General features: G+C 38.3%; 1 protein-coding gene across 3 annotated transcripts in view; it reads right to left on the bottom strand.

Annotated features, from left to right (window-relative positions):
• DAAM2 (dishevelled associated activator of morphogenesis 2) overlaps positions 1-12,338 on the bottom strand; it is a 123,970-nt gene that overhangs the window by 69,168 nt on the left and 42,464 nt on the right. For all 3 annotated transcript variants that reach the window (XM_009996801.1, XM_009996802.1, XM_009996803.1), the window contains exons 3-4: positions 7,280-7,354; positions 65-159 (exon numbers count right to left, since the gene is read on the bottom strand). In XM_009996801.1, coding sequence (XP_009995103.1) covers positions 65-159; positions 7,280-7,354 — 170 coding nt within the window. The remainder of the gene's footprint in view (positions 1-64; positions 160-7,279; positions 7,355-12,338) is intronic.

Raw genomic sequence — 12,338 nt, 5'->3', positions numbered from 1 at the left:
CTTTCCCATGTCACATCTGACCAAAGGGAGGCAGTGAGTTGTGATGAAAGACGAACAACATTACCTCATGGGCTGAGTCCGCAGAGCTGTCTTCAAGTCTTCAACTATTTTATTTTTCATTTCTGTTTCTTCTTCATCGAAAGCATACAGAGTCTGCATCTGTTCGGAAAAGAAGATGACAATCAGGAAAGCTCAGGCTGCCTGGAAGTTGAGATGGGCCAGGAATTATAAAAAACAACTATTCCATCAACCCATACAGAGGTGCCTGCCGACCTCTCCCCAGGAAAGCAGTGCCTCAGCTGCAAAAATGAATCCAGATGAGGCTGCTCATGTGGACTGGCAGCAGCATACCACTTTGCCACACTGGCTAAACCAAGGTTCTCAGATTACCCCCCAAAATTCATACTTGCCAGTATGCCCTTAGAAAACTGTACCTAATTTGGAACAGTGATCTTCTCTGGTGATCTATGGATATGTGAGACAATGTTTGTAGGGAGACATAGTATCTTTTATTAGACTGACAAGGCTGGAAGGATTTGGGGGGGGGAAAAGAAGGGAAAAAAAAACAACCAACTAAACAGACTTGTGTGTCAGGTTTCAAAGCAAAAAGGCTTTTTCTTCAAGTAACTAAACAGCCTTCAAGTACCCTAAATTACAATTGTGTACATACAAGTTTGAGTTTTCTTCCCCACATCAAGTATATCACCTGTTTTAAGACACTGACTTTTCCCTATCCACTTTGCCCTTGCTAATTAGTAACATCTACTGCAAAAAGCTGCAGCATCATAAAATCCCTGTCTCTGTTCTTCAACAAGTAAACTGAAGCACATGAAGACTACATTTTCCTCCAATATGCAGTCTGAGATAACCAGACCTTGCAGTGAGCAGAACCGAAGATGCTGTGGGTCAGTACAAATTATGGTGAGAGATGATGAGTGGAATACATGCAACAAATAAGGTTCTCAGAGTCACACAAAAGTGGTATATCAGGAAATCAGGGCTGTAGCACTGCAATCTTGTGATGTGAAGCAAGACTGCAGCGGCCATCTCATATGACTTTCAGCTCACAACTTCAGTGTGTTAAAAAGTCAAGACTTAATGCTGGAAATTCTTAGCCTATAGCTATGTCTTCTTAGTCACTTTAATTGTAAAATAGAGGGGATAAATGCCTCTTTTATTGGCAGAACTTCTAGAGGAGATCACTCAGTAATGTCTGGAGAACAGCTCTGAACCCCTTATTGAATGAATAACCCAATTAAACTAGTATCATTTATCAGGTATTTGGTATTATATCTCTCTGTGGTGGAATCTGAGTAGCTACAATTATGGCCCATTGCAGCAAAATATTTAAGTCTTTATTTTATTATTTAGCAAGCACCAAAGAAAACCTTCTTCTCACTGGAACTTCCTTTAACTCTCCTCCCCCCCAACCCCAACACCTCACTTCCCTTGGAAGTGCCCCCACGTTGCTTGCTTTTGCAAACCATGCAGTGCCAACACATGTCAGATCCTGAGGGTGGTCATTTGGCTACAAGCCACTGCTGTCTTATGCTGAACAGCTGGCATAGAGAGATGTGTTTAACTCTAGGGGTCCTCCCTCTGATCCATGCTAAAGTCAAATTCACTCAGTAACAGACCAAGCTATTTCCTGCCCTAATGGAATGACAAAGCGCTACTGATGGAAAATGAGCTGATGATCTTTTATCTTTTGCCAGCATCCCCCGACAGCCAGAAACATAAATTGAAATGCTTAAGCCAAGCCATATATGATCCCCCTCTTCAAAAAATAAACAGAAATCCTGAACAGGCATTATGGAATCTCAATGGCAGAGTCCTGGAGTGTGATTTGGGGCTTGATTTGTATTTTCTTGGGTGACAGCCCATCTGGTCATCTTTCCTTTGGCCCATAAACGCTCCTTTGAAAGGCTCCCATTCCTCCAAAAGCTTAATTTCTCCTCTGAGCCATTGTGGGGGGAAAGCAAATGGATGGTAGGAAGGTGCTCAACAGTATTTCGTTCAGAGTGAAAAAGGCCCATTTCCAAATGAAACAAATAGAAATAATCCTGCCTTTACAACAGAGGGTGATTACAGAAAATCCCTTTTCTAAAGCTGCAGGCAGCCAAGAGCCCTTCATTTCTCACTCCTGTGCACGGCCAGGATCTCAAATCCCCATGCCCTCTCTAAAGACAGACTGGTCATGCGTTTGCATTGTGAAATAGCTTTCTCGGCAAGAGTTATAGAAAACACAACTGTCCCTGGGAGACAGAGGGGAGGGAACTGTCATTATCTGAGGCTGGATTTCATTAATGTGGCTGGCTGATGAATTGCTTTCCTGAACTACAAACTGCACTTGAGGACTAATGTCTGCTGTGCTGAGGACGCAGCTAGTCACTATCAGTTAACCAAACAGACTAGGAAGAGAAAGCAAAATAGTGCCAGGACTTTATCTGGCCCCTAAAAAGTGGTACACATAAATATCTTTCTTAGGAGCATATTTTGCATATTTAAAGCTATCCAGATTAAGTGCATCACCCAGGAAAGTATATCATCTCGTTACTTTATTGCCAATTTGAAGAAATCAACAAATTTGTGAAAGCAATTATTCCCATGGAATTTTATGCATAGAACTTCAGGTAGTCCAAGGAATTATTTTTTTGAAATTTGGACCGATTTAAAATGAAATATTTTTGTTTTATTAAAAGCATAAATTGATTCCTAATGGCTGATCATTACCCTAAACTGCTGGGAAGGAAACTAGAGCTCCAGAATGACAGTACATGAATTTAGGATTGGCAAAACACTGTATGAGTGATCTAGTTTTATTTAACAGTCTCATAGAAATGAAATGAAAAAAGAAAGTAGCAAATAAAGCAAATATTGAAAAAACAACATGGATGTTCTGATTTCTTGTTATAGTTCAAGCTCCCTCACTTTTTCTTTAGATCTTGTCCAAAACCATAACTTACAAAGTGTTATAATTATTGAAAAAACTTACAGTTCATAAAAAATTAAAATGTGATAAATAAATACTTTATTGCATGCCTCCTATGACATACCTGGACAATACTACTTTAAAACAAACCTTCAAATAAAACAAGTGATTTGAAATGTAAGGTGCATTACAGCCCTAACTACATTAAGACTAAACTAAGGGAATAAACTATGAATCATAAATTATGAATAGATATCATTAAAAAAAAACAACAACATAAAAGTAACATATGTCACCTAATGCAGTTCTAGGAGAGAATTATCATCCACCTGCTAAATTCTTCTGAAAGATACATATTTTTAACATCCTGTGAAGCTGCTGTGCCCTTAACAAATGCTTTCTAAATCAAGGAAAAGGGCTTGGTTACAGCTGTATTGACTAATCTTGACTCCTGTCTCATACTCTTGACTGAGCCACCTCTCCACAAAAGCTGGATCTGCAACTACTGTTCACCTGAAAGTCTCTCTGTGGAAACACATACACAGCCAAGCTCATAAAAGGAAGGCAGTGCTGTCAGGAGTTTTCCTCCCCAGTAAAGTGAGGGCTGTGTTTATTTGTGCTGCCAAGCAGACAGTATCATGGGGTTAGGAGGGCAGGAGGAGCACAGGGAGGTTTCTTTACATGTGATATGAACATGGCAGCTGTTGCAATTTCAAGAAAAGAAGTTTTGTGTGTTGATGAATCAGCAGACGATGACAATGACCTTGATAATGGAAATGGTCTTTAATTTTGGGCATGCAATCTGTCCACAATCACCATTATTAGTTATAGCATGTAGACATCAGAAGATGGGCCATATTTGAAGACTTCTTTTTGTAAATTAGACATCATTTGCAGCTGCCCCTTCTCTTAAGGATTGCTTTAGAAGATTCTCTGTCAATCATCTACTTGGTCCTTTCCTTTCAGTCAGGCTACAGGAAGGATGGGACAGTGTCTCCACAGGAATTGCACACTACAGACTAGTAAAGAGATCCAGTTTTACTGTTATATGCTTTGGTTTAAAAACTATTCTAAACTAAAAAGTCACAGTATCACAGTATCATTCTGGTTGGAAAAGACCTTCAAGATCATCAAGTCCAACCACTACCCTAACTCTGCCACATCCACCACTAAAGCCTGTCCCCTGGTACTACATCTTTCTGTTTAGATGTCTCCAGGGATGGCGGCTCAACCACCTCCTCAGACAGCCTGGATCACCAAGTCCAACTGCCACCCCAGAACAGGATAATCTCAAGTCAAAATAAAAGAAACAATTGTGGGAATAGAACTGTGCCTAAAATTCATGGCTTTCTGAAATAGATCATGAGTCTGACCTAAAGTGTTTCCTAACTTAGTGGTCTAAGGTTACATGTAGGGAATGTCAAACATGTCAGAAATCACCACATTGCTCTCCAGCGTAATCTGTGAAGGGCAGATACAATGGATAACACTGCAGCAGGTCTCCTGAGAAAATGATCCATGAGCACAGGGGCCTTGGCCTGCTGAAATCCACAGAAAGATACTTAACAATATCAGCAGGATAAAGGTGCCATTCTCATTTTATCAGCAGGTAGGCAGGACTTCTTTGCCAAGCTAATATATAAAAAAGAACTTCATAATTAGTAAAAAGGATATGGAAAAAGATGTGAAAGTGCATTTAAAAATATTCTTATGCAGTTAATTCACAGGAGATACAAAGATTAAATTTTATTACAAAACAGGACTTAAAAACATTTTAAACTAACACTTCTGTGATTATTGCTACCATTTCAACTCTAATACTTCTTGCCATATTTCTAATTAAAATATTGCAATACCTGATAGTGCCCAAGAGATGCAAACTGATATAAGCTAGACAGTGTCAGGAAGCAACATGAAACTTTTTTTTTTTTTTTTTCACCTCTTCTGAGCCAACTCCACTTGGATGCAGTTTGGAAAAAAATAAAAAATAATTAAAAAAAAACAACCAACAACGCTAAATTTAGGACTTAAATTATAAGGGACCCAAAATAATGATTTGGAAGTTAAGAGTCTAAGTAATAATGAATAGAACATGTCTTTTAAAGCGTGTTGGAGCTGCTTCTCAGCTGTATTACTGCAGTTTTCCGCTCCTACGGTTCCTGTGAAATCAAGTCAACTAAGTTTCACCTGCCTAAAAGTGAAGAAACTAAGTGGTAAATCAGAAGCAGGGTTTTTAACCTCAGTGTGTCTTAATCCTTCATGAGGCTTGAAGCCAAATGAAGAGTTATTAATCATTCAGTGCTGAGGCATCCAAACAACATTACTGAGGCTGTTGTTTATTGGTGCTCTTAAAACATGTTTAAAATTAGAAATACAGGTCAAGACACCATCTTATTGTATGGAACTGTTCCAGATTTACAATAGTGGCGTGTACGTATTCACTCCAAGTTTACATCAAGATTATTTAAAGACTAATCCAAAAGTCACTGAAATAAATGGAAAAATTTCCAGTAGATTCAAGAAGCCTTGGAGTAAATCCTACCAGAAGTATTTGGCTCAGGGACATTGCAAGGTTTAATGCTGCTGCTTTTTTTTTTTTTTTTTCCTTAATGGCCCATGTACAGCGAATTTGTTCAGTCAGAAAATCAAAGCACAGTACCGTGTCAGTCACAAAAGCTCAATCTCATTCCTCAAAACAGCTACATGTTCTTTCTATTCCATTACTCTGCCCCAAGAAAATCTGGCATGAATAAGGTGATCTTTTTGGTTATTCATGACTCATAGTAGAAAGCAGTTTTTCTTTTATCCTCTTACAGTGAGTTATAATAACTTGTAAATCTTGATCTTTTTATTGAGCAAGACATACTTCACCATGAGAAATGCACCAGCATTGACACATTAAGCATCCATTAAAACATTATTTTTATGAAACTCTTTTATAGCTCATAACTACGATACAAAAGATACAAAGAAACCTTTAGAAACCAAATAATAAAAGCATAAGCAAACAAACCAGGTGTGCTACCTAAGATGTTAGGGACAAAATTCCATCATCACTTCAGCACAGCTTCCAAAAAAAGCTGAGTAGGCATTAGACATGAACAACTGGAGGAAAAAATTACTATAAGGATCAGTAAAAGGATCAAATTTCAAACAGTAAAATGTATAATATCAAAAGGAGATCAGTGGACACTATATACAGGTGTTCTGCTTCCGCTGGTGCAGCTCTACTGGATGTTTCAAAGGAAAAACATATTACCCAGCTATTGAACAAAAACAATTACAGTTTTAAAATATCTTGTTGACTTGTACCTGATGCCAAAGGTGTTACAGCCTTATGTTCCTCTATTTATCTGCTTTTATATAAGTGAATATTATCCTACATAAATAACTACTTTTTCATTAATTCTTCTACTAAAATAATAACCCTAGCATTATTTTATAGGTTAGTTACAAACCATTTGAAACAACACAACAAAACAAAAGTTTACCTAGTTTTCAAATAGTTGCTTTTTCTGATTCATCAAATATTCTCTTGTTCTTCTATTCTGAAGGGATAAATAAGGGCCTTGGTTCCCTCTTGTCCATGATTTCATATAATCTTCACTTACAGGCTGTACTTAAGACTTCTCTTGAAGAACCAAATTATTTCACCTCTACTTGGCCCAAACGACACACAAGTCTCCAAAAATGATAACTGCAGTTAAAAGTATAGTTTTGGAAAAATATGCTTTCAGTTGTCACTGTTTCAGCCTGGCTAGCCCTGCCAAGACAAAAGTATGAGTGTGTGTATGTGCTGAAAGCTCACTTTATATTAGCATCCCTCAAAATTCCCAAAATAGGGGTCATAGCTGAACTACCTTTCTGCTCCAACAACACTCAACAACAGCATGATGATCTCTTAAAGGTCATTATAGTCTAGTACAGTTTAAAGCCTTATTATTTGTATAGGAAACAAAAAAAGTCACAGAGCCATTTCTGTCCTTTCTTTTCAGGGCCAGTGGCAACCAGCAGGGATCTAAAGATCAGGGCCATACTTTGGGACAGCCTTCACAGCTGGCATGTAAATAAATTTAAATTCTCTATCTAATTACTCCAGCTCTGGATTTTCATTACAGAATCTAATTTGATTGTCTTCAGTATGGTAGAAATAGAAACTGGAAATGCTTATGGTGCTTTCTAATCTGTGCTACAGTAGGGCTCTTTCTTCATTCATATACTCATCTTCTTTCAGAAGTCCTCTTTTAAATCAGGCATGCATTTTGGCTAATATTCTTCTCTTTTGGGGACTTCTTCCTAAAGCAACACATCTCAAATCTTCCCTGCTTTGCAGGAGAGGTCACTTACTGCTGCCATGGAGTTGATGCGGTCAATGTAGTAATCTGGCCAGCTGGTAGCAAGCTTATTAGGATCTTCTTGTTCCTGAAAGAGAAAGTTAAACAAATTTACACAAGAAGCCTTGACAGGATGAAATGTCACTGTAGAACCACCTGGGATTCTTCACTGCGCTGCCTTTTATTATGGTGTCTTCTCCCATATTCTTGTATAATGCACATGGATGTGTGGCATTTATTATAAACATTTCTGAAAGCGTAATGTCAGCACTGTCACCATGGTGTGTGCATTAAAAGGATCCCCTTCAGCTAAGGTTATTAAATACAGAATAATAAAGTTTGATGCAGACACAGTTATCTGTGGCATCTAAGCAGCAAACCTCAGTCCCTTAAGCTAGTTGTGTTTCCAAGCAGAAGGACTGTCCATTTAAAGATAATAGGTTTACATTTTGTAGCTTTATATTGACAGACCTCTCTATTGTTACAGAGAAAAATAAAAAAAAAATTAAAAAAATAGGTCAATGAATCTGAAAAGAAGACAAAAGGCTGTCTCATTTTGACATGATAAACCACAAAGAGGTTTAGGCAGGACATTAAGAAGCATTTATTTACCAAGAGGGTGATCAACACTGAAACAGGCTTCCTGGAGAGGTGGTAGGTGCTCCAAGTCTGTTAGTGTTTAAGAGAAATTTGGACAATGCCCTTAATAACATGCTTTAGATTTTAGTGAGTCCTGAGGTGATCAGGCAGTTGGATTAGGTGATCATTTCAGCCTTCGAGCTGAAAAAGTCTATTCTGTTCTGTTCCATAAAGTTAAGCATGACCTCAGAACATCCAAAGGAACAGAACAAGATCCCCTAAATTACAGTAGAAGCAGCATTAATCCTTCTATCCCTATCTCCCAAATAACCACCTGAAATAATCTTCACTAAATTAAGCTCAACCAAGCCCAACTTTTAGAAGATCTACCCCCTCTCAGGACCCAATTCTTTCTCATTCTTTGGAGACTCAACAGAAATGAGATTTCATTCTAATGGGTCTAATTGTTTCTAGATAAGTGTAACAGTCACCAACAAAATGGGGATTGGTTTCTAAGATCCTAATCTCCCATTATAAACTACAAATAACTAATATTAAGACTCCTACCATATGATAAGAGATTTCACCACTTGACTCATCCTAAGTATGTCCAAATATACATCAAGACTGTGTGGATCTCACCAATATTGTCTGTGTGTGAATGCTTACTCATACTAGAAAAGTTACTCTGGAAGATATATATAATATTAAATGTGTAGGTCTATCAGAGTAACTAAGCTATTCCAGGGTGGTTTGGTTTGGAGATGAGAAATAGCTCAACATGCTCTCTGTTGAGCCACATTCAGAAAATACCTTGCTACCTGACAAGCTCCTGCCAGGATACAAACCAACATGAAAACAATTCTGCACAAATCAAAATCTTATTTTTTAGAAATAAAATCAAAATCACAACAGATGTTTGTATCTTTCCTTCACATCTCTTTTTTCCACTGTTCTTTCTACATGGAAACTAGAGGAGTATCTCCATTCACAATAACAGCAAAACAGCTTTGTTCCCATTTAGCCAAGGAGTGCAATACAGACACATCCTGGAGAGATCACAACTCTTTATTCAGACCTTGCATCCAACTGAATGAACAACTAAGAAGAGCAGAAGGTCTAAACACAACATCATACAGTAGACTACACCACTGCGTGAGAAGTACAGGAGGCTGGCAAAGCAGCAAGAGATACCGATTACATCTGCAGCTGCTGTACATCCACCACCTCACGATAATAAACAGCGCAATTAAGAACAAGGTGACCTTTCCCAAATTAAGTGAGAAGTTCTGCTGCTTTTCCTTACTTCCCTTTCCCACAATCAGCAGCAATCTGGTGGACCCATGCCTACTGGCACATTAGAGATGTATGCAACTCCTTACCAATAGGCAGTTGGAACTGCCACACCACGTTACTGGTAGACTGCCTTTCCCTGACCTTTTCCTGTGTGTAATCCATAGTGGCAATCATAGCCCTGACAATGGTTTTGCACTTGGCAGATCTTAACCTCCCATGCAAATGTCAAAATATGACCTTGCTGATGGAAAAATAAATTAAAACATACAACAGATAAATACAGCATTATTTTTATAAGATAATCTTATCCACAAAGAGAACAATAGAGATGGGGAGCTAATCCAGAGGTAGTGAATCAAGGTAATTCTGCAGGGAACCAGGATGAATCACCAGTCTGAAGTGCAAAGTGTGCTCACATGCCCTTCTGATTTTTTTTTCTGCACAGAATTATGGAAGTGCAAGTAACAGCTATAAATGTTTGCAGAGCACAAGTGACAAGAACATTCTCAGAATGGGGAATACATGCGTTCCCTATTCTTTTCCTGCCTCCACTCTGAGCTCGAAGAAAAAAAACAAATGTGTAAATATTAAGGACTGTCTGGATCCCTCCTTTATAACCCAAAATTAGCTACAATGTTTTTTTCTCCTTAAAATTCTTTAGGGGTAAAAAAAAAAAAAAAAAAAGTATAAATGTTGGAATGTAGCAACTAACCTTTCTAGATGTCTAGTTTAGACATGCAGGGTGAAGAGCATCAGGATACATACACTAAAAAATAAATCAGAATTCTGAATAATTTCTTACCTGAACTCAAACCATTAGAAATTTCACAACTGGAGCCAAAGATAAGAAGACTCTAAGGATCTTCTAAAGTGTATATGTATATGAGGTTAGCTTGGCAAATGAGATAAGGTCCTTGGTGTATCCTGCTTTTGTCTGTTCTCCATCCAGTACAAACTGGTCTGAACTCTGTAAGTCTTATGTTCTGATTTTGTGTTTAATTAGAACTAGGAGAAAATGGGCTTCAGTGGATCACAGCAAAATGTAAGCTTTTTTCCTGAACTAAAGCCCAAACTGATGCTGTACATTGCTGAGGTTAAAAAAGTTTTAGCAGGTATTCCACTTTGCAATCCCCACTTTCTGAAGTTGTTTTGGTCCAGAATATTAAGCATATTAAGCAGAAAAATCATAATTTCTGTCGTCCTCCACATTCCCCGTTCAGACAAGAATTTTATGGCTGTCGATACATATTTTACCTTACTAGAATAAATACGATTATGTACTTAAAACCAGACACTCTATATCCATCACGAAGCACCAGAAAGCTATTTATACTCAGGATGAGCATACAGATTTTTATCCAGCCCCACAAAATCATTAGGTAGCACATTGTTATTTATAGTCACTGCCTGGGATGACTATAAAAAAAAAGAGACAAGTTCACACCTGTAGCATCAGAGCCACTTTATTGCCCAAATTATATGAATCTTGCCCATGGTAAGAAATTGCTGTACCGTGTTTCCTCACAGAGAGAGGAAGGTAAATTGACAACGAAAGCAATTCAGGGCATGGGTGTGGTGTGTGTGCATGTGGGATGGGGGCAACAACAAGAATGCTGCTTTTTGTTTTGTTTTGTTTTTAATGTCTTCAGGGTTTTGACACTCAAATGAAACATCAGAGAAAACTACAAGGCAACTTGATGATAATGGAAAAACCCTTCCCTTTCTCCAGGAGATACATAGAAGGGGAAAAAAGAAAAAAAACAACAAAACAACTAAAAAAAAAATTAGGCCCTAATATAAAAAGCCTCATAAGTTTCAAAAGCTGGAAACAATAACCCATCTGTATAAGGGAAAACATTAGCTGAAGGAATCTATTAAAGCAAAGCTTTCTTTTAGCTCCTTGAATAGAGTAAATATTACATTAAAAAACAGACGTCAGCTTGTGGACTTTATAAGGGGCCATATCATTCTTCACTGGAGTAACAACTATGTAACTGCTGTGAAAACAGGATCTTGATACTATACAAGCCTGCAGTATAGCCGAGGTATTATATAGGCTTTGACACTAATTTGGACAGGCTCCATGCCCTGGTGGAAAGTGGAACTTATGACTTCATCCCAAATAGAGCTTAATAGAGTTCTGCAAATATTTGGACCATCTGAACCTATCGAAATGAAACAAAGTATTGTGTGCACAGCTCAGCTGATCCTGAAAACCTTTTTGCGAATCTTGGGAGACCTGGCTCATTGGACCAGCTGCTGTCAAGAGAGAAGAGACCTTTACTGGCTGCCATGTCAGTGGGACAAGCATTTGTGATGCAAGGGCTGCTACCATAACAGACACAATCAAAAATTACAGACCAATGCCTTTGTTGAGAGACTTTCTACATAGAAGTACCAAACACCAGTGTTACAGAAATCACGTGGAAATGCCAGATATTCATGGTTGAATGGATCATGAAAATGAAAGATGCTGTTTATATGGCAGATGCTGCTTTCAAGATGGTTTCAGTCTCAAAAGGAACCACACAGGGAAAGCCTGAACATTAACTGCCTGTACTGAAGCTCTTTTGTGACAGGCACTGGGTTTCAGTTCCCAGTGATGACACCCTGGTATTTTACTCTGCACCAAATGGACCCTGAACAATGTTAAGCAGTTCTCTAGAGCATGTCCTGAAAATCTGAGCATGTCAAAGCATTAAGAAATACATACAAAAAATTAGCAATTTTACTCTTTCCTGCAGATGGATTCAGGGAGACATATGGTGACATAATAATTAAAACTCATCCAGGAAATCACAGATAGAGGTAGGAACAGACACTGAACTGCTACTAAATCCAATGCCCACTTATTTCCACAATCATTTGTACAAGGTTTCTATACAATGTAGACAAATCTTAACTCCCTGGCACCAGCAGGTGCTTGGCATCCCTGGGTCTCCAAACATCACATGGATTTTGCACACTACCTGCACATACACCCCTGTGATATGTTGCCAGGGCTGATGACACATGAAGCCTTCTAACACGTAAACAAAAATAACACTTCCTGCTTGAACAGATGCATCCAGAAATATGCTATAGGCTATGGATGTCAAATGACAAGCATGGGTTCTACTGGGGTAATACCTATTCATTGGCAACATGACTTTCTTCTCAACCCAACTCTTCAGAACTGCAGACAGCTGATCATACTG

The sequence above is a fragment of the Chaetura pelagica genome, unplaced genomic scaffold, assembly GCF_000747805.2.
Source record: "Chaetura pelagica isolate M959 unplaced genomic scaffold, ChaPel_1.0 scaffold14, whole genome shotgun sequence".
NCBI lineage: Eukaryota > Metazoa > Chordata > Aves > Apodiformes > Apodidae > Chaetura > Chaetura pelagica.
This window is presented reverse-complemented; position numbering and strand designations above follow the sequence as displayed.